This window comes from Balaenoptera ricei, chromosome 9 (genome assembly GCF_028023285.1).
Source record: "Balaenoptera ricei isolate mBalRic1 chromosome 9, mBalRic1.hap2, whole genome shotgun sequence".
Taxonomy (NCBI): domain Eukaryota; kingdom Metazoa; phylum Chordata; class Mammalia; order Artiodactyla; family Balaenopteridae; genus Balaenoptera; species Balaenoptera ricei.
This window is the reverse complement of record NC_082647.1, coordinates 94,336,147-94,359,667: the sequence shown is the minus strand read 5'-3', so window position 1 is coordinate 94,359,667 and position 23,521 is coordinate 94,336,147. Positions and strand designations below refer to the sequence as shown.

At 37.9% G+C, this 23,521-nt stretch overlaps 1 protein-coding gene across 1 annotated transcript in view; it reads left to right on the top strand.

The window, feature by feature from the left end:
* RELN (reelin) overlaps positions 1-23,521 on the top strand; it is a 374,678-nt gene that overhangs the window by 330,030 nt on the left and 21,127 nt on the right. The window contains exons 45-54 of the mRNA XM_059934127.1: positions 4,972-5,112; positions 6,348-6,525; positions 7,947-8,140; positions 11,986-12,242; positions 15,389-15,543; positions 16,580-16,794; positions 20,010-20,187; positions 20,884-21,059; positions 21,208-21,314; positions 22,713-22,955. Coding sequence (XP_059790110.1) covers positions 4,972-5,112; positions 6,348-6,525; positions 7,947-8,140; positions 11,986-12,242; positions 15,389-15,543; positions 16,580-16,794; positions 20,010-20,187; positions 20,884-21,059; positions 21,208-21,314; positions 22,713-22,955 — 1,844 coding nt within the window. The remainder of the gene's footprint in view (positions 1-4,971; positions 5,113-6,347; positions 6,526-7,946; positions 8,141-11,985; positions 12,243-15,388; positions 15,544-16,579; positions 16,795-20,009; positions 20,188-20,883; positions 21,060-21,207; positions 21,315-22,712; positions 22,956-23,521) is intronic.

Sequence of the window (23,521 nt, the reverse complement as noted above, 5' to 3'; positions counted from 1 at the left end):
GTGCGTGGGTTAATCTCTGGGCTTTCTATCTTGTTCCATTGATCTATGTTTCTGTTTTTGTGCCAGTACCATATTGTCTTGATTACTGTAGCTTTGTAGTATAGTCTGAAGTCAGGGAGTCTGATTCCTCCAGCTCCATTTTTTTGCCTCAAGACTGCTTTGCCTATTCGGGGTCTTTTGTGTCTCCATACAAATTTTAAGATGATTTGTTCTAGCTCCGTAAAAAATGCCATTGGTAATTTGATAGGGATTGCATTGAATCTGTAGATTGCTTTGGGTAGTATACTCATTTTCACAATGTTGATTCTTCCAATCCAAGAACATGGTATATCTCTCCATCTGTTGGTATCATCTTTAATTTCTTTCATCAGTGTCTTATAGTTTTCTGCATACAGGTCTTTTGTCTCCCTAGGTAGGTTTATTCCTAGGTATTTTATTCTTTTTGTTGCAATGGTAAATGGGAGTGTTTCCATAATTTCTCTTTCAGATTTTTCATCATTAGTGTATAGGAATGCAAGAGATTTCTGTGCATTAATTTTGTATCCTGCAACTTTACCATATTCATTAATTAGCTCTAGCAGTTTTCTGGTGGCAGTTTTAGGATTCTCTATGTATAGTATCATGTCATCCGCAAACAGTGACAGTTTTACTTCTTCTTTTCCAATTTGTATTCCTTTTATTTCTTTTTCTTCTCTGATTGCCATGGCTAGGACTTCCAAAACTATGTTGAATAATAGTGGTGAGAGTGGACATCCTTGTCTCGTTCCTGATCTTAGAGGAAATGCTTTCAGTTTTTCACCATTGAGAATGATGTTTGCTGTGGGTTTGTCATATATGGCCTTTATTATGTTGAGGTAGGTTCCCTCTATGCCCACTTTCTGGAGAGTTTTTATCAGAAATGGGTGTTGAATTTTGTCAAAAGCTTTTTCTGCATCTATTGAGATGATCATATGGTTTTTATTCTTCAATTTGTTAATATGGTGTATCACATTGATTGATTTGCGTATATTGAAGAATCCTTGCATCCCTGGGATAAATCCCACTTGATCGTGGTGTATGATCCTTTTAATGTGTTGTTGGATTCTGTTTGCTAGTATTTTGTTGAGGATTTTTGCATCTATATTCATCAGTGATATTGGTCTGTAATTTTCTTTTTTTGTAGTGTCTTTGTCTGGTTTTGGTATCAGGGTGATGGTGGCCTCATAGAATGAGTTTGGGAGTGTTCCTTCCTCTGCAATTTTTTGGAAGAGTTTGAGAAGGATGGGTGTTAGCTCTTCTCTAAATGTTTGATAGAATTCACCTGTGAAGCCATCTGGTCCTGGACTTTTGTTTGTTGGAAGATTTTTAATCACAGTTTCAATTTCATTACTTGTGATTGGTCTGTTCATATTTTCTATTTCTTCCTGGTTCAGTCTTGGAAGGTTATACCTTTCTAAGAATTTGTCCATTTCTTCCAGGTTGTCCATTTTATTGGCATAAAGTTGCTTGTAGTAGTCTCTTAGGATGCTTTGTATTTCTGCAGTGTCTGTTGTAACTTCTCCTTTTTCATTTCTGATTTTATTGATTTGAGTCCTCTCCCTCTTTTTCTTGATGAGTCTGGCTAATGGTTTATCAATTTTGTTTATCTTCTCAAAGAACCAACTTTTAGTTTTATTGATCTTTGCTATTGTTTTCTTTGTTTCTATTTCATTTATTTCTGCTCTGATCTTTATGATTTCTTTCCTTCTGCTAACTTTGGGTTTTGTTTGTTCTTCTTTCTCTAGTTTCTTTAAGTGTAAGGTTAGATTGTTTACTTGAGCTTTTTCTTGTTTCTTTAGGTAGGCTTGTATAGCTATAAGCTTCCCTCTTAGAACTGCTTTTGCTGCATCCCATAGGTTTTGGGTCGTCGTGTTTTCATTGTCATTTGTCTCTAGGTATTTTTTGATTTCCTCTTTGATTTCTTCAGTGATCTCTTGGTTATTTAGTAACGTATTGTTTAGCCTCCATGTGTTTGTCCTTTTTACGTTTTTTTCCCTGTAATTCATTTCTAATCTCATAGCGTTGTGGTCAGAAAAGATGCTTGATATGATTTCAATTTTCTTAAATTTACTGAGGCTTGATTTGTGACCCAAGATGTGATCTATCTTGGAGAATGTTCCGTGCGCACTTGAGAAGAACGTGTAATCTGCTGTTTTTGGATGGAATGTCCGATATATATCAATTAAATCTATCTGGTCTATTGTGTCATTTAAAGCTTCTGTTTCCTTATTTATTTTCATTTTGGATGATCTGTCCATTGGTGTAAGTGAGGTGTTAAAGTCCCCCACTATTATTGTGTTACTGTCGATTTCCTCTTTTATAGCTGTTAGCAGTTGCCTTATGTATTGAGGTGCTCCTATGTTGGGTGCATATATATTTATAATTGTTATATCTTCTTCTTGGATTGATCCCTGGATCATTATGTAGTGTCCTTCCTTGTCTCTTGTAACATTCTTTAATTTAAAGTCTATTTTATCTGATATGAGTATAGCTACTCCAGCTTTCTTTTGATTTCCATTTGCATGGAATATCTTTTTCCATCCCATCACTTTCAGTCTGTATGTGTCCCTAGGTCTAAAGTGGGTCTCTTGTAGACAGCATATATATGGGTCTTGTTTTTGTATCCATTCAGCCAGTCTATGTCTTTTGGTTGGGGCATTTAATCCATTCACGTTTAAGGTAATTATCGATATGTATGTTCCTATGACCATTTTCTTAATTGTTTTGTGTTTGTTTTTGTAGGTCCTTTTCTTCTCTTGTGTTTCCCACTTAGAGAAGTTCCTTTAGCATTTGTTGTAGAGCTGGTTTGGTGGTGCTGAATTCTCTTAGCTTTTGCTTGTCTGTAAAGCTTTTGATTTCTCCATCAAATCTAAATGAGATCCTTGCCGGGTAGAGTAATCTTGGTTGTAGGTTCTTCCCTTTCATCACTTTAAGTATATCATGCCACTCCCTTCTGGCTTGCAGAGTTTCTGCTGAGAAATCAGCTGTTAACCTTATGGGAGTTCCCTTGTATGTTATTTGTCGTTTTTCCCTTGCTGCTTTCAATAATTTTTCTTTGTCTTTAATTTTTGCCACTTTGATTACTATGTGTCTCGGCGTGTTTCTCCTTGGGTTTATCCTGTATGGGACTCTCTGCGCTTCCTGGACTTGGGTGGCTATTTCCTTTCCCATGTTAGGGAAGTTTTCGACTATAATCTCTTCAAATATTTTCTCTGGTCCTTTCTCTCTCTCTTCTCCTTCTGGGACCCCTATAATGCGAATGTTGTTGCGTTTAATGTTATCCCAGAGGTCTCTTAGGCTGTCTTCATTTCTTTTCATTCTTTTTTCTTTAGTCTGTTCCGCAGCAGTGAATTCCATCATTCTGTCTTCCAGGTCACTTATCCGTTCTTCTGCCTCAGTTATTCTGCTATTGATTCCTTCTAGTGTAGTTTTCATTTCAGTTATTGTATTGGTCATCTCTGTTTGTTTGTTCTTTAATTCTTCTAGGTCTTTGTTAATCATTTCTTGCATCTTCTCAATCTTTGCCTCCATTCTTATTCCAAGGTCCTGGATCATCTTCACTATCATTATTCTGAATTCTTTTTCTGGAAGGTTGCCTATCTCCACTTCATTTAGTTGTTTTTCTGGGGTTTTTTCTTGTTCCTTCATCTGGTACATAGCCCTCTGCCTTTTCATCTTCTCTATCTTTCTGTAACTGTCGAGTTCTGTTGTTTCTTTTCTATTTTCTAAACTTAATATAAATGTGTTCAATTGGAAAATTTTAAATCCTTGCTGGTATTTGGTCTTTGGTCCTGCCTAAAACAGGTATCTTTCAGTCAAGTGGTTAGCATATCTCTTAATGAGAAAAGTATATAAATCCATAAAACAAGAGTTGCTTTGGCTAATTATTTCCTCCAAGGTCTTTGAATGTTCAAGCTCACTTGAGCCTCAGGCATTGTTTGGATTTTACTGCCATCTAGCGTCCCTAAGCACATAAGTTTATTGGTCCTTATGAACAAGACTCTCCCCCAAGCTGTGCAAATGAGCAAATATATATTCTCCAGAATGGGAGAAGCTCTGTTTGGGTTTTATTTACATTGCATTTAAATCAATATAAAATAAGTCTGGTCTTACTATCCTCTCTCTTCTCTGTCCAATTATCTTATCTAGGGTTTCACTGATCCTTCTGATACACACCCCCAGTCTTCCTAAGGCTCTCATTGTGAGAAGTCCTCGTAAATGCTGACCAGTGTGCCTCCTGCACAAAAGGGTCTGGCCTTAGGGAGCACGTAGGAGTTGAAATCCTCTCCCCGACTCAAATGCAGAGGGGTTATGGCTGCTCAAGGACAAACATCTTTTCCTAAAATGCAAATACAACTTGGCAGCAGCCCTGTTGTCCCTCCACAATGATCTCCACACAAAATTCAGGGCTCACTGGTCCCATGAGGCTACTGATTTTAGCATTAGTTTTAGTATCTGTTTTAGTCTGTTTTTACAAGGCTAAGAAAGCTCATTGGCCTAAAATATTGGGTTGGCCAAAAATTCCCTTCAGCTTTTAAGTAAAAATAAAAGACACATTTTTTTATTTTCACCAAGAACTTTATTGAACAACGTATTCACCGTTTTGTTCCACTACCTTCTGCCATGCTGATACGACAGCTGTCACAGTACAATCTAACAAAATTGTTTCAAATGAAGTTAAAGACAACTAAGCGGTACTAGAGCCATCTTACGGAAAAAAACGAATGAACTTTTTGGCCAACCCAGTTGTTCTCAAGCTATTGCAGTTCAGTTTGGTTTGGTTTTCTTAATCAAAGTTTGGCAAAGAATTGGCCATAATGAATACATTTTTTGGAACACAAGTGAGGATGTACGTGCATTTGTGTAACACTCCTCCATGTGCTTGTTCTAGCGTACCAGAACACGTTCTCTTGTCCACCACATCCTTCATTGTAATTCTCTTTTTCTTCAAAGGTCCCAAGCCACTCGTTTCCGTTGGCATCAACCAGCTCCTTTTGACAAGCAGCAGACGTGGGCAATAGATAATGTCTATATTGGGGATGGCTGCACAGATATGTGCAGTGGCCATGGAAGGTGCATCCAAGGAAACTGTGTGTAAGTAGGTTTTTTTCTTCCTTTTACAGAAAGTTCCTGACTCACATTCCGGCCAGGAGATTTTTCTGAAACTGGTTTTTTAATCACTTCCAAGCTGCCTTAGCTTATATGGATACATTTTTCCTGAAATCTGACCTTGAGCTAACTATGGAGTTTATGGCTATCTTTGTTCTTGCTTAGAGATTAGGAACTGAACAATAGCTATCTTGTAGGGAGAAGGCTGAGTTATAATTGACTTGTTTTATTTTCTTCTATGTTTCTGTGGTACACCTGAGCCTTGAAAAAGACATTAGAAGAATTTCAGGAATTCAATATGTTCTGACTGAAAATAATACATCATAAGTATTTTTCTCACTTAGGTCTGAATGTATGTAGTGATATGCCTTATGTGGTTTGAATGGTATTCCTGTGGTATTTGCATAAGGAAGTATATAAATGCCTGATCAATTTGCCAGGTGTATTTGATGGAGAGACCTACAATTTTACTCAGAGAGCCTTAGTATCTTTGCAAGGATCTAAATAAAGAGAGAGAGAGAGTGTGTGTGTGTGTGTGTTGTGTACTACGGGGCTCTGTGCTTTATTTTCAAAGACTCTGCTGTTCGATGGGGTACTATGAATGAAAATGCTGATAGAGAATTCAGTTCCTTCTCCACTAATCCCTGTACACCTGGAGAGTCTTTCCTTTGATTAATGATTCTAGCCCATATCCAGCATGACCTCTGAGATCCCGGAGCCTCCCAGTCCTATATTCATATTTCCTCCAACATTGAACAGGGAATTCACTTCTGTGGTCAAAGATGGCAGATGCTATCCAAAGTACCCTCTGCTGTTTGGAACATGGCCTCTTGGATTCCTGATTGGCTCAAAGCCTCTATTAAAAAGACCAGTTTCATAAATTGTTAGGACCAACCAGTTTACTTTGGTAGCTGCAATTACTTATCAGCCATCCAGAGCTGTGTCATGCAGGGACAGGGCTTTAGTAAATTCTTTCAAATTGCTTCTCTCTCCACCTGTAAGCCCAAGTCACTACTTTAGGAAAGCCTAGAGGCAGTTAATTCACAGCTTATTTCTAACCTAAAGCACTGTTAAGGGGAGCAGGTGAATTCCAGCAAGCTCTGTGAAGATAACTAACCTTTCATCATCTTGGACTAGGAAAAGGAGTTGGCTTTGCTAATTTAAGAGAACACTTGCAGGGGCTTTGTTTGATGTTGACTTTTCTCTTTCTCCACTCCCAGCTGTGACGAGCAGTGGGGTGGCCTGTACTGTGATGAGCCCCAGACCTCCCTTCCAACCCAACTCAAAGACAACTTCAATCGGGCCCCATCCAACCAGAACTGGCTGACTGTGAATGGAGGGAAATTAAGTACTGTGTGTGGAGCTGTGGCTTCGGGAATGGCTCTCCATTTCAGTGGGGTTAGTGTTTGGCTGCTGTTTATTCATTTCTGCATCCTCTGAGTTCCCCCCCCAAAAAAATCGAGTCTCTTTTGAAGTTTAATTGGCAAATCAAGATGCAGAGTTAGACACTCTAAATGCACAACCCTGATGTGAACTCACAACTTTCTACAAATCAGAAAATGCTAATTATTTTCAACACTTTCCTATCACAAATCAGTTGCAACAATTTAATTATGCAGGGTAGTGTCAGCACAGGCATATTTAAGTACACATTTAAAAAGGACTTAAATGAATTTCCACCCTGGGATAGAGAGCTTGCACAATGTGTGAGGGTCTTCCACCTGAATGATGCTCTAATTGAAAATTCCTGAGCTTGCAACAGAGTTGGGATTTAGGGAGCCAAAAATCTGGAAAATGAGCTTCAGTTTCCTGAATTTATTAACAATAATTAATCCCTTATGTAAATTATCCAAGAATGAGTAATTGTTAGTAATTACTAGACATGTGTATTTATAGCAGATTATTTTGTGAATGATAGCAGCAATGTTAGAAAATTGCTTTGAGAAATTTTATAGTCATTATGCATTGCTGCCCAAGATGACTTGTTTAAAAGTAGAATTTCTCCAATACTATAATTAAATACCCTTTACAGGCAATTTAATTTTTAAAAATTACAAATTCACTCTCAGTTCTTTACTGCCCTACCACGTCCTACCTTAGAGTTTACGTTTGCGCCAATGAAGTATACTAGTATTTTAGCCCAAGAGTAGCAAGAGGACATACATTATGTTGGATTTTTATAATCATCAACAGTGATTAAGAATGCAGTGTTCACAGTACTCCTCCTAGCTTAGATGGAACTCTAAGAGGCCTAGTTTTCTTCATAGGTTCAACTAAGAAATGACTATGTTAATGAATTAATACAGAAAACATTAAAATCAACTATAAAAGTTTAAAAAGCTTACAACTAATATCGCTAATTATAATTAAGTTGTATTACATTTTTGGACATCAGTTTTAAATTTCATATTAAAATAGTCATCTCAGTGTACTATTTTGTTAATAGCTGATGCCTTTTTAAAAATCTAAAAGATACCTATAAATAGCTACAAATAATTTAATAAAAATATAGAATAGTTACTTTAATTTCAGCTCTCCTGTTGCTTAGAAGAAAATAGAAGAGAATCTCTTTAGAATACATTGCCCTTTGTAAGTAAATTCTAATACTGAAATTTCAAAGTTCAGCATATATTTGCTGTGTACCTACTGTGTGCTAAAGGCCATACTAGGAGTTAGTATAATAGGAGAGATAAGAAAATCAGTATTGCAATACTGTGTGACTTGTATTGCAAAAGAAAGGATGGAAGCCAGAGAATACCTAGAACGTGTAATGACGATTCCGTATCACCGTGTTGTTGCATTCTGCTTCTTTTCCTTAGGGTTGCAGTCGGCTGTTGGTCACAGTGGATCTAAACCTCACTAATTCTGAGTTTATCCAGTTTTACTTCATGTATGGATGCCTGATCACACCAAACAACCGTAACCAAGGTGTTCTCTTGGAATATTCTGTCAATGGAGGCATTACCTGGAACCTGCTAATGGAAATCTTCTATGACCAGTACAGTAAACCTGGGTTTGTATTCTATTTTATCTCTTATAACTAGTGTGTTGAGCAAAGATGCTTGGTAAGGCCTGCCAGCAATCCATCACAGGGACCACAGGGGACCTGGACCACACTCACCAGTAGAGGATGCCTCTGAGACCAACACGAAGACAAGGTTTCTGAGCTAGATAAGCAGCTGGTTTGGGGTTTTTATTACAAAAAAAGCTAGTTTGTGAATCCGCAAATAAGATAAAATACACAATCACAATGCCAATAATGAATAGACCCACTGTAAAAGCTCATATAAATTAATGAATATATGATAATTAATTTCAACAGCATTTTGGGAAAGTGGAAACAGAAAACTAATTTATTTGTTTGTTTATATAGTGTTCACTCCATTTTAGAGAATTGGGGGCTAGAAAATAAACACAAAATGTAAATATCCTTAAGAAGCCTAGAGTCTGTTTTTAAATTCCTTATTGAAAAACCCTGACGAAACACAATGTATGGGTCATTTTTAAGAATATACTCTTGAAGGGCAAAAAACAATTGTGGCTGATTAGAAAAGTCCAAAGGTTGTTAAAAAGGTGAAGAGCATATTTATTAAAGTAGGAGGAGGAGAATAGGAAAGAGGAAGGTGATATAGGAGAGAAAGAGAAAAGGAGAGAAGGTTGGAGGAGAGCAGAGCAGAGGGGAGGGTAGGAGAAAGGAGGGGAGGGGAAGAGTGATTGCAGCCCAGTCAAGAAACAGAATAAATAAAAGGAGAAACATAGATAATCCCTCAGTGCATGGCAAACCAGGTACAAGCTAAAAATTATGTAAAATAAAAACAATCAAGAATCTTGTAAATGATAATTTAAATTCAACGTATCAGTCAAGAATATGTTCAGCTGTGAATTACAGAAAACCTAAAATAACTTAAAAGGTGTTTTTTCCTCTTTTATGTAAGTTAGACCCAGAAGGAAGTAACCCAGGGCTGCTACAGCGGCTCCACCAGGACCAGAGACCCAGGTTCCTTCTGCCTGGTACTTCTGCCACACTCAACGCTTGACCTGCATCTCATGGTCTGAGAGGACCCACATTCCAGCCTGCAGGCAGGAGGATGGGGCAAGAGCAGTGTGCTGTCTCTCTTTAAGGACACTTCCTAACAGTTGTCCACACTTCCTTTCACATTCTAATAGCCAGAACTTAGTCACAGAGACACACCCAGATGCAAGGCAGTCTGGACATGGTGTCTTTATTCTGGGTGATTATTCGCCTCGCTAAAAAGTCCTAATATGAAGGGAGAATGGGGAATATGGCAATTGAGGAAATGCCAGCAGTCTCTGCCATAAGCAAAAGTTTTAAATACTGCACTTGCATTAAAGCTGGACACCAATAAAGGATTCCAGATAGAAACTAAGTGGTACACAGTGTAATGGTGCAAAAAAATGTGCTCATCTATTAGTAGGAGATAGTAGGCAAGGCAAGTAAACTGTTTATGGAGAAAGTTATAATGGCTCTCACATATGAGTTCCTGAACACTTTAACAGCATAATATACAGGGAGAAGGAAGTTATGTTTCTGTACGGTAAAAGCATAACTGTCTAATCCACTTTAGTTCTCTGAAGGAGAAACAAATTCACCAAGGTAGGAACAGTGGTCATAATTTATTTACACTTTTCAGCATCCTTGGATAAATTTCCACTCCAAAGGTTTTTAAAATGTGGTCAAGGATTTATCAGGAAAGAGAAATGAAGATAAAAGATTGTTGCTCTGGATAAAGAAGTGTGACTGTGTGTCCCTCCAGGAACGGATAGATTTCTGATGTTATTTAATACTTTTTAAAATGTTAATTAAACATGCCAATTCAAAGGAGAAAAATTATAGAAAGATCTTACGAGGTGAGCATACAAAAAAAGAGGGAAGGGAGGGGCACAGGTGAGCTTCAAAACTGAAATGCATGAGGAAATGAACTTTGGAAAAGATTATTTACTAAAGACTCATGGTCTCCAAACTGCCAGTTACTACACAGGTGAGGGTCTGGGATCCACAATATACAGTTCCCTTCCCTAAGACCAAGATCCATTGAGTTATCATGGCCCAAAGGGTGCACAAAATGATGGACATAATCAAAACAAGTATGTAAGGGACTTCGCTGGTGGTCCAGTGGCTAAGACTCTGCACTCCCAATGCAGGGGGCCGAGGTTCGATGCCTGGTCAGGGAACTAGATCCCACGTGCCACAACTAAGAGTCCAAATGCCGGGGCTTCCCTGGTGGCGCAATGGTTGAGAATCTGCCTGCTAATGCAGGGGACACGGGTTCGAGCCCTGGTCTGGGAAGATCCCACATGCCGCGGAGCAACTAGGCCCATGAGCCACAACTACTGAGCCTGCGCATCTGGAGCCTGTGCTCCGCAACAAGAGAGGCCGCGATAGTGAGAGGCCCGCGCACCGCGATGAAGAGTGGCCCCCGCTTGCCGCAACTAGAGAAAGCCCTCGCACAGAAACAAAGACCCAACACAGCCAAAAATAAATAAATAAATAAATAAATAAATAAATAAATAAATAAATAAATAAATAAATAAATAAAAAACAAATGTTCAAGTACAATTGGTGTCAAAAAAAAGAGCCCACATGCCACAACTAAAGATCCTGCATGCCGTGACTAAGACCCAGAGCAGCCAAATAAATAAAATAAATAAATAAATATTTTTTAAAAAGTATTTAAAATCCAAGTACTGGAAATCCAACTGATAACATCCTAGCCTTGAATGGATTTTGATTGCTCCTCATCTGGAACACTTCCTACTCTTCTGGTCATTATACTTCAAGGAAGACATCAAAGAGAGAAGAAGAAGGGAACATAAAATCAACAAGGAGATAGTGTGTAGGCAAAACTAAAATAACAAAACCTCTTCCATGTGAAAGACGAAAACCCAGGGGTCATATTGAAGCCCTCAGCTTAAGGGGTCTTCCCAGGATGAACTGCAGTGCTAACACGAAGGGGCAGCCCTGGAATGTAAAGGGAGGTAGATTAGCATGGATAAAAAGATGAGACTTTATGGGAGAGTAAACCTCAGGAAATTATTTTCCCCAACAGACTTTGTGAGTTGTGAATATCATTTCGAAGGGGTTTGATATCTTCCTGGGGTTTAAATGCATCATTGTGATTAAGGGGTGTTTCCGACCTTATTTGTAGCTGGTTAAGATTCATGTTGGAGGCTGGAGCCATGTGTTTCCATGTCTGTCTTTGGTGACTGAGTCAGGGGCAGCCTGCTTGGCTTGTTAGCCCATGGTTCTCACTCAGCATTTCTAAGTATAATGTTTTCAATAAAGCATAAAGTCGATGTCAAACCAGACAACTGATGAAGTCATTACATACATCCCGGTACTCTCAGGCTGAGAACCCAAATGTCCTGCCACAATCTAGTGCCCAAATTCCAAGCAAATTTCTGGTACACATGGGAGTGGAATAAAATCAAGGTGGCAGGGGAAGGAAACAGATGAAACCAACCCCTGAGTGGCAGAAAAAAAAGTCAGCATTGGATTATGTCTACCAAAGTGCATATACCCTATGCCTACCGATCTGGAGGGTCTCTAGGCAAGCAGAAAACTGTAGGGTCCCTCTCAGGCCTGCCCAGGGACAGTTAGAGCAAGGGGGTAGTTCCAGGATGCTTGAATTTGTTCACATTCTGTTTCCCCAATTTAGTGATTTGTGAGACTTCGTAAAATTAAGACAGTTTATCGTGGTTTTAAAAAACGATTTTAGCTAACGTCCTCTCCTCATCCCCCATGTGACATGGAATATCTTATCTCTGGTTGCACATCCCTTCCTCACATGAGACATTTGACAAGACTTTCCCCCCCACCCCAACCATCATTTTCTTCAGATTCGTGAACATCCTTCTCCCCTCTGATGCTAAAGAGATTGCTACTCGTTTCCGCTGGTGGCAGCCGAGACACGACGGCCTGGACCAGAACGACTGGGCCATTGACAACGTCCTCATCTCAGGGTCTGCCGACCAGAGGACCGTCATGCTGGACACCTTCAGCAGCGCCCCAGTGCCCCAGCACGAGCGTTCACCCTCGGACGCTGGCCCTGTGGGAAGAATTGCTTTCGACATGTTTATGGAGGACAAAACTGCAGGTGAATTTTTCACTGATGCCAAATGAAAATCCATTTGGGTCTTTTCCAAAAAGTGGAATGTGGAACCTTTTACAGATTCTCAAGTGGTACAGAAACAGTGAAAAGGGTGTCACCCTTTTGCTTCTCTCAACCTTCCTGGTTTACATTGTAACTAAATCTTTTCTTTCGGTCAAGCCAGCAAGTTTGTTTTAATAAATAGCATTCAATAATTTTATTAACAGGGTAATTTTCTTTTTAAAAATTTTCATTTCTACGTTTCTTGTTTTTTATTTTGGTTAGAAAGCCAACATTTTTTGGACATTTGTTTTATTCTCCAAGGACAAGTGTTTTGCTTTGCTGCATGTCAGACGCGTTTGTGATGGTATTTCATGTTTTCAGAAGTGTCCAGGGTCATGCTTGCTATTCTTCATTCCTGATAGGAGTATCACAGTGTCCCAGTGAACTGTCAAGGATCTCTCCATGCTGTTCTTATTTTTAACGACTTCTTTTCATTTTGTGACACTATTCTGGTCACCTTTTTTTAAGGATTAAGGATATGGCTTTGTCATGCCACATACTTGGTTATACTACATAAAACGTGGTATCTTCAGGTGAAGTAGTGATGTTTAATTACACATATCGTATCAACACTGCAAGTGCTATCGAATAGATATACTGTACCACTATAGATTCATCAGACAGTGGGACTGTGCCATATCCAACTCTGCACTAGCCTCTTGCATAGAAAGGACAATCTGGTTGTATTTTACAATAATAAGACTGATAAGAACCTTCTGGAGGAATGAAATCTATGCTGAAGACAGTTGAAATGTGAGGAATTTTAATAACTTAAAATACTTAATTATTAATTATTCGTGTTTTATTTTAAAAGCAACACATGTTCAAAGTGTGAAATTAAGAAAATACAGAAAATCATGAAGATGAAAATGAAAATCATCCAGAGGATAACCATCATCAATATTTTGATATTTTTCTTAGAGTCTTTTTTTTCTATGCCTCTATATAATCGTATTTTTAACAAAATTATAGTCTTAAATTATACATATTTGTAGCCTGCTTTTTTCATTTAGAATTAAATCCTTACCATTTCCTCTTGTCCTTAAGTATCTTTGAAAATAAAATTTTAATAGCTGTATAGTATTCCGTTATAATTTTTATCATTTTAACATTGGATATTTAGATTAATTATTCTTATTAATTCATTTATTAGTATTTCACATGGCACAGTGGTATCACTGCAGATATTTAATAAAAATCACCCTTTTAAATAGAAAAAGCTTAAAATGTTCTTCACCACTACCAAGTAGTCTTACTCTTTCAAGGTTATTGAGAAAACTTACATAGATCTGATTCAGAACTTTGCTAAAGTACTCATTTATTTTTCCCTATGTAATGGTTTACATAAGTGAGTTTATGATCAGAGAATAATTTAAGTACAACTTCTGTACGAATAAAAGCAAATACGTATTTTTCAAGTACCTAAAATAGTGATTTTTACTTTAGACTAATTCGTGATGTACAGTTAAGCTCCTGCTTGTCTTGCAAAGACAGTGCTCCTAGAAAGTGTAATATCTACTTATATAAGTAGTTTATGATATTGTGGAAGAGATTGGTGTTAGCTGATTAACGTAAGCCCTTTGTCATCAGGATTGCAGAGTTCTAGCATAAAATAAAATATGTACCCCAGAATAAACTCAGGGTATTCTTATTGGAATTCAAATTTCTGTGCCTTTTGATTCTTGAGTCCTGTATCTGTGCTGTAGGACTAAATGTAGCTCCAAATCCCATGGAATGAAAACTTAACAAATAATGGCATTGTGGTAGCCATTTGAGTCCTGGAGATAAACTGCTTGTTCTACAGACATATGTTATGCTCAGACAATATCAAAAAGACACAACACTAGTAAAGGCTCAATTCCAATTAAATTGTTTGGTCTCTTCTCTGACTCTTCTGAGGCCAGCTAACTCTGTGATTTGCACAGTAACCCAAGCCTCCAGTTGCACCCATTCATCTTCACTGTGAATGCTGGAGCTAACCAGGAAACTGCCAGAGAAACGTTGGACCTATGAAATCAAAGTGTATCATGAATTAGATGAAATTTACAGATATGTTTAATTTCTAACCTTTCTGGGATAAAATCATTATGTTAAAACACCTCTTCTGAAAGGGAAAGGGAATTGTGACGGACACGAATGTGTGCACACGCGCACGCACGTGTGTGTGTGTGTGTGTGTGTGTGTGTGTGTGAGAGAGAGAGAGGGACAATAGGATTATTCTGCACTGATCAGATCATAACCTTGCTGCTTAAATTTTCCTTAGACTTCTAGAAGCTTTTTTAAAAAAATCACTTTATTGAGGTGTAATTGATGTACAAAAAGCTTTAGATATTTAATGTATACAATTTGATGAGTTTGGAGATAAGTGTTCACCCATGAAAACGTCACCACAATAAAGGCCATAATTTATCAATCACCTCCAAAAGTTTCCTCCTGCCCCCCCTCTTTTTTAATATTGATTTTTCTGTTATGGTAAGAGCACTTAACATTAAGATCTCTCGTAGCAAATTTTTAAGTATGAAATGCGGAATTGTTAACTATAGGCCCCATGTTGTACAGTAGATCTCCTGAACTTATTCGCCTTGCATTACTGAAACTTTGTGCCCTTTGACTGACAAGTCCACATTTCCCCTTCCACTATTCTACTCTCTGGTTCTATGAGTTTTACTATTACAATTTTTTTAATTGCCCAGAAGATACTACCAAAATGTGAGTAGAAATAGCTAACTCACTTGGCTATCATGTTACTAAAAATCTTCCTCCTTCTTTAGATTCTACCTAAAAAGTTAAACACCGGTCAGAAAAAGAAATGGGTATACATTTTCCTTTGCTTTTCATCTGTAACACATACAATACACTCTTTCTTTCTAAATGTAGACTTCGCTAGTATTGGATACTTGATATATCTCAATCTCTCAGTATCCATGTTCCTAAAACGATGTGCTTACATTGGTGTTGTGTCTATGGGTGGTATGTAATAAGAGAGATTTCTACTTAAAATAATTCTAGATCTTGCCTAAAGTGAAAATTTGTTTCGAAGTATTTTTGTCATAAATCTGTCATAAAATTTTTGTTTTTCTTTGTTTAAGTAAATGAGCACTGGCTGTTCCATGATGATTGTACGGTAGAAAGATTCTGTGACTCCCCTGATGGTGTCATGATTTGTGGTAGTCACGATGGAAGAGAAGTGTATGCAGTGACCCATGACCTGACCCCCACTGAAGGCTGGATCATGCAATTCAAGGTGAAAATGTGATGACCTCAATTACATAAATAGCCATACACCAGCAATATAAAAATGAAAAAAATTGTGGAGACAACGATCATACAATATTTTATTGACTTAATACATACTTTGAAAAATGAAATTTAATATTAAGATAATATATCAATACATCCCAACTATATATAACTTAATGACTAAAAGTATTTTATTTTTGAACTATTTCAAGATGAAACTTACATAAGAGTAAATGTGTTTCTGTCTGGGATTAAATACTGATAGAGCAAAATATTGATAAATAAAATGTGGAATACTGATTTCAGTTCCCTGAGTTTAAATCATTATATGATTTAGGCAATTTTTTTCCTTTAAGAGAAGATTAAAGCTATTGCGGTTATACCTACTTTTTTTTTTATACCTACGTTCTTTACAAAAGCATTTCAGTGTTTCTGGAGAAAGAAAATTATAGAAAACAAAGGCATGATTAGCATTAATGCCAACATCAATTTTGGCCAAGATTTTATTTCAATCAATTTATTCTGTCTACCTCAATCCCACTGTATTAGCAGTTGCATTATGGGGTTAGGGTTGAAAGTACCTTCTGTAATTACTTCATTGCATCTTACTTGTAGTTGAAAGTGATTTATTGAGAGTCATAAATTGTATAACAAAACAGTAAACTTGGTAAAGCTGTTAGTAATCCTTCTTGGTCGAGCATTCTGCCAAACAGAAGTGCCGGACCATTAGCACAACAAACAACAATTTGTAAGAGTAGGCCCAGGCCTACCAAGGCAATCAGCCAGCCATGGCAGAAGCACAGATTTCAGCTTCTCTCCAAACTCCCTGCACAATATATGTGGCACTTTCTATAATTTGTCACCTTGGGCAACCATGTCAACTCCGCCGTCTATCAGCAGAGCAAATAATGAACCTGAAAATACAGGACAGATGTGGTTGTCTGTCAAGTGATCAGCAACTTTCTTGCTACCAAGTCTTTAGAGCAGAAACATGTAATATGGTTTTAATACCTTAATAATCTTGTATTTCCGTTTGTTAGATCTCTGTTGGATGTAAAGTATCGGAAAAAGTCACCCAGAATCAAATTCACGTGCAGTACTCTACTGACTTTGGTGTGAGCTGGAATTATCTGGTCCCTCAGTGCTTACCTGCAGACCCAAAATGCTCTGGAAGTGTTTCTCAACCATCTGTATTCTTTCCAACTAAAGGGTGGAAAAGGATCACCTACCCACTTCCTGAAAGTTTAGTCGGAAAGTAAGTAGAAAATTAAAATAAAGCCTAGTTCTAAGCACTAGAAGTAGGTTTAGGGACACTGTGGTCAGCCTGAAAGTATTGTGTAATTGTGTATAAAATGCTCTCTTCCTCCCTAACTCTAAAGGTTCTCTAACTGGTGACCTCCATGATGAGCTAATTTAAGGAGACCTCAAATTGTAATCCTCAGACTTGTCAAGATAGGCCTTGACAGGCCCTTCCATTTTCCATACCTCAGTGTCTGAAAATGGGGACAGAGCAATAGTGATGGCCTTGGATCCAGTTGAAAACATGTATGCTACCTTATGGACCTTGTAAATTGTGGTCCACTGTACATCATATGCTTTCCACATTACTGCCTTATCAATCCATGATAGACAGAGCCAAGAACAAAACCTAACTCATCATGCTATTTGTACAAATCCTAACTCTTCATGCTATTTGTACAAATGTAGTTTGTAGGTAGGTTTCATTTTTTTCTTATCAAAGCATTATGTTCTGCACCTGCAGTGAAAAGTAATTAGCCTGGAGCAGTAGTGAGCCAAGATGATTAAACTGTTTTTTGAAAAGTATGTGGATAAGTTAATTTAGGCAATTACAAAAAATTTCCAAAGATGCCACATGCTGCAACTAAGACCTGGTGCAGCCAAATAAATAAATAAATATATATTTTTTAAAAATTTCCCTTTAACTATAAAATTAAGGGAAAAGATATATTAAAGAAGATGACAGGTATACTTCCACCATATAAATCACAGTTTCTGGCTAAATGAAGAACCTTCTTGTGAAACAGACTTAGGATATATGACCAGAACATATAGAGTCTTTGAATAAGGTGCTTACACATGGCAAAAAAAAAAAAAAAGTCCCTCAGAGATCATTTATTACATGACCACTCACAGTTTTCTGCTACAAATCTAAAGGCCTTAGTCAATTAACATGCTAGAAAACAATCAGGATACTTTCAGCTGCAGGTAACAGAAAACTCCATTCAAATTAAAATTAAATTTGGCTCAATTGAAGATGAAATGTACTGTATCTATAATGAAAAAAACCCAAAGATAAGTGGACTCTAGGATTGGTTGATTGACAAGCTCAACAGTGTCTTCAAGGCCATTGTTATTTCTTACTCTCTTACTCTTCGCTCCACTGTCCGCACACGGATGTCACACTCAGTCTTCAGGCTGGTTCCCCTCCTGAACGTAGATGACTGCCAGAAAGCTGGAGCACAGTGCATCCTTACCTGTGTCCAATGGGAGAGAGACAGAGAGAGAGTCGCTTTTCTTTCTAACAGAGCTGGAGCAAGTGCCTCCTTGCATCCCGTTGGTACAAATTAGTTCAAGAATGCCCGTTCCTGGCTCCGTCAGTAGTGAGGGGCATTATATTACAGCGATGATCTCATATGAGTCCTCTGGGCTATATTACAGCGATGATCTCATATGAGTCCTCTGGGCTATATTACAGCGATGATCTCATATGAGTCCTCTGGGCTATATTACAGCGATGATCTCATATGAGTCCTCTGGGCTATATTACAGCGATGATCTCATATGAGTCCTCTGGGCTATATTACAGCGATGATCTCATATGAGTCCTCTGGGCTATATTACAGCGATGATCTCATATGACTCCTCTGGGCTATATTACAGCGATGATCTCATATGAGTCCTCTGGGCTATATTACAGCGATGATCTCATATGACTCCTCTGGGCTATATTACAGCGATGATCTCATATGAGTCCTCTGGGCTATATTACAGCGATGATCTCATATGAGTCCTCTGGGCTATATTACAGCGATGATCTCATATGAGTCCTCTGGGCTATATTACAGCGATGATCTCATATGAGTCCTCTGGGCTATATTACAGCGATGATCTCATATGAGTCCTCTGGGCTATATTACAGCGATGATCTCATATGAGTCCTCTGGGCTATATTACAGCGATGATCTCATATGAGTCCTCTGGGCTATATTACAGCGATGATCTCATATGAGTCCTCTGGGCTATATTACAGCGATGATCTCATATGAGTCCTCTGGGCTATATTACAGCGATGATCTCATATGAGTCCTCTGGGCTATATTACAGCGATGATCTCATATGAGTCCTCTGGGCTATATTACAGCGATGATCTCATATGAGTCCTCTGGGCTATATTACAGCGATGATCTCATATGAGTCCTCTGGGCTATATTACAGCGATGATCTCATATGACTCCTCTGGGCTATATTACAGCGATGATCTCATATGAGTCCTCTGGGCTATATTACAGCGATGATCTCATATGACTCCTCTGGGCTATATTACAGCGATGATCTCATATGACTCCTCTGGGCTGAGATGTATGCTGGGGAACCACCACAACCTCATTTCCTCATTTCCCCCTCCTGTCTTCACTCTCTTTTTTATAATGAGGTATAATTTACATTCAGTAAAATGAACACATTTTAATTGTTCCTCACGGTGAGTTCTTCCCATTGTATAACCCGTGTAACCACCACGTGAAACAAGATACAGAGCATTCACACTGTCCCAGAATGTTCCCTCATGCACTGTGAACTCTTTCCACCAAAATAGGGTGGCATATTTTAATATAAGGTTAATTATGAGGCTTGTATTTTCCCCAGAAGACAGAGAAGTGCAATGATGAAATTGAAATCTCAGGGAAATTTTCCTTTAATATATAATCCTTTCAAAATTGTTTTCTAATTAGCACAGTTACTCTGGGAATATTCATTATCTTTGGGGCATTCAGAAGTTGCTGTTTCCCAACCACCTGAGGGCCGTGTGTATGCCGACAAGGCTCTGTCAAAGGATTGATTCACCTTCTGTACAATTTCAGGAATACGATTAATGAATCGAAATTGTTTCGCAGCCACAGGACTCCAGTTCATAAGCCACCTGATTTATGATAGTTATGGATTTGCATTTTTAAATGTTCCTTTTGCTTGAAATAGAGATTCCACTGTGGTTTTGGTGGGGTTTTTTTTTACAAGTTTACTCACGTATTTTAAAATGTAAATTGAATTGGCTTTAAACTTCCATTTCTAGAAAGATAGTGGTACTCTGAAAACATCTTTTATTAACCCATTTCATCTTGTCAGAATGATTTAAATGTTTTTTCTCTTGACTACTGAATATACACGCAGGAAAACGGACCTGAGTAAAGTTAGCTTTTGTTCTTCACTCCTTTGCTTTTGTGTTGCCAATAGTCCAGTAAGGTTTAGGTTCTATCAGAAGCACTCAGATACGCAGTGGGCAATTGACAATTTCTACCTGGGCCCTGAATGCTTGGACAACTGCAGAGGCCATGGGGACTGCTTAAAGGAACAGTGCATCTGTGATCCGGGATACTCTGGGCCAAACTGCTACTTGACTCACACTCTGAAGGTAATGTTAAAGCCCCTGAATGAAGCATGTACTCACATTGCGGACTGTGCATCAAGAACCAACTTAAGAGTGAGACTAATAATTTATAACCACATTCTTTGGGGCCCCCAGTAAATAAATCCTTTGTATGGAAACTTTAAAAATATGTATTAGGTTTAAGGGTTCTGGATTCCTAAATCAGTCTCCATTTGGTGGGGGGCACGTACTCCCAGGGAGAACGAGACAATCAATCAGGGAATATTGGGGGGAAAAGTGCTAAAACACCTGTTTTATTTTGTCTTACTCCTTTAAATTTTCAATTCTTGTTCATGTTTCATAGAATCATAATAAAGTACAAAAGTATTTTTATATAATACATAAATAAATAAGTATATTTTGAGAGTACATGCTTAAGTAACGTTTTACCAGTAGGAGTATTACTATACTCAACTTTACAATTGTTTTATTTTAAGATTCTAGATTTTAAATTCCAATTATTAAACATTATTTAACCAGTTTAAATGATCTTCAATATATGATGGAAAAGAATACTGTGGATGTGTCCTGTTGGGTTTCTTTTAATATCTTTTGGAAAAGCATTTGAAATCAGCTCTAATTTTTTTCAAGTCCAAGATGTAATTCTGTATTGTCTTAACTATTCCATAATTATTCTTTAAAATTGTTATTTTTAAACACATGCCACTTAATTTTTTCCAGACTTTCCTGAAGGAACGCTTTGACAGTGAAGAAATCAAGCCTGATTTATGGATGTCCTTGGAAGGTGGAAATACTTGTACTGAGTGTGGGATTCTTGCAGAGGACACTGCACTCTATTTCGGGGGATCCACAGTGAGACAAGCTATTACCCAAGATTTAGATCTCAGAGGGGCAAAGTAAGTCAAATTTTTGTTATTTTTGTCACAACTTAGCAAATTGGCCCACAAACCAGAATGCATGTGTGGAAGAAGCTGTTATCCAGGACTTGAGTAGACGATTTGTTCTAATTAACTGTTCTGACAGATAATATGTGCTTGCATTCAGATTCCTGCAATACTGGGGGCGCATCGGTAGTGAGAATAACATGACCTCCTGCCATCGACCCATCTGCCGGAAGGAAGGCGTGCTGTTAGACTACTCTACCGATGGAGGCACGTTTGGGGGTGAAAGCCACGCCCTGGAGCAGATTGCAACATTCCATCCAGTGCCCCTCAGCAAAGTCCCTGCAAAGCTTTGCTGACCTGGCAGTGCAAATAGTGAAAGCCACAAAGAGAAAGCTACAGACCTTAGTTGCGTTACACGTTCTATATATGTGTGACTTCTGTGTTATACAAAATCTACCCAAAAAAGGGACAAGAGAGAAATCACATTAAAAAAAATAAACTCCAAACTTTATGAATAAAGAAAATAATCACTATGCTTAGCTGAAGCTTGATTATAAATGATACAATTAAGAGATAAATTTTTGCCTGGTCTTCCAAGTAAAAGATAATTTTAAAAACATTTTAGGGGCTTCCCTGGTGGCGCAGTGGTTGAGAATCTGCCTGCCAATGCAGGGGACACGGGTTCGAGCCCTGGTCTGGGAAGATCCCACATGCCGCGGAGCAGCTGGGCCCGTGAGCCACAATTACTGAGCCTGCGCGTCTGGAGCCTGTGCTCCGCAACAAGAGAGGCCGCGATAGTGAGAGGCCCGCGCACCGCGATGAAGAGTGGCCCCCGCTTGCCGCAACTAGAGAGAGCCCTCGCACAGAAACGAAGACCCAACACAGCCAAAAATAAATAAATTAATTAATTAATTTAAAAAAAAATTTTTTAATGTTTTAAAAAGCTTTTGTGTGAACAAGCATGTAATAAATGCTATAGAAGAGCTACAAGAAAACGTCATTAGTTGTAAAAAAGAGAGTCGATTCCTGAGTCTGTGACACACGATTTTAACAAGATTCTGTTTCATTATTTTGAAGTAGCTGAAACCAGGCCAGTAGTACCATGAGGTCTTTAGAAAATCAGCTTTAGCAGATGGGTATCATTCTTAATAACTGGCAGATAAATAGATGACCCTAAAGTATTTTAGGGTATTCAAAAAGTGTTTTCTTAAGTAATGTAAACATTCCACCTACTCTCTTATCAGTTGATGACAGAAGCTTCATATTCGTCCAACAAATCACAAATTGCATAGAATTATAATAGCTATATTTAAAAATACTAGGAGTTCTTGTCCAGAAACATGCAGAACATGGGTCTTTCTCATTATTTATGAGAAATAATGCATATAGGAATCGAGAACAAAATTTTAGAAGCAGAAAGTATATAATTTTTACTTAAGTGTTTCTATTTGTGGCCAAGTATTTCTAAATACCCTTCCCCTTATATCATCAGCCTCATTTTGAAACAATATGTGTAAGTGGGGAACACTTACATTAAAGTCAGTGAAATCAGATCTCATTACCTGGCTGAAGATTTCTTTGGGAAATTTACGGTAACTGCAGTATACTGGTGGTTTGTGGTGTTTTTTCCAGATATGTTACTTTTTTGGTGTATTTGCTTTACAGGAATTACTTGGACTTTGCTCCATGAGATGGATTATCAGAAATACATTTCTGTCAGACACGACTACATCCTTCTCCCCGAGGATGCCCTCACCAACACAACTCGACTTCGCTGGTGGCAGCCTTTTGTGATCAGCAATGGACTTGTGGTCTCCGGGGTAGAGCGTGCTCAGTGGGCACTAGACAACATTCTGATTGGCGGAGCGGAAATCAATCCCAGTCAACTGGTCGACACTTTTGATGATGGTAAGAAACAAGACATTGAGCAATCTTTCCTGTGAGTCTTTTGTTTGCTTATGTCTTTACATGAGTTACTATATGAAAAGCCTTTAGATGAGTACCTAGCACATATTTACTGATCAACGAATGTTAGCTATTATTTTGCCCAATAGTTTATACATCTTCAAGGTTGGCTGCTTGTTGAAATATCAACTAAGAATTTATGTTGAAATGTCAACTAAGACTTTAATAAATCTTAAAGACAATGTTTAATAAATCTTAAAGACAATCATTAAAGACAAAATGTCTCGCTCTAAGTATAATTTGAAATTTCAGTAGCCCAAAATAATTTCTGTTTCTTTAGGAATTTCTGTGCAGAGATACACATTGTATTGGTTTGAAAGTATACCAGGAAAAATTTTGCAATGGTGAAAGTTACCAGTCTAGCAATTACATTTTAAAAGTTGAGTAATCATTGTTCTAGCATTTAATAATCTTTTCTAGATGCGATTTCTCATCTTGGATTTATATATTATACCAATTAAATAAGATAAAAGTCAATCTTAAAGGGTAAGTAAAGAGCTAGAGCATAG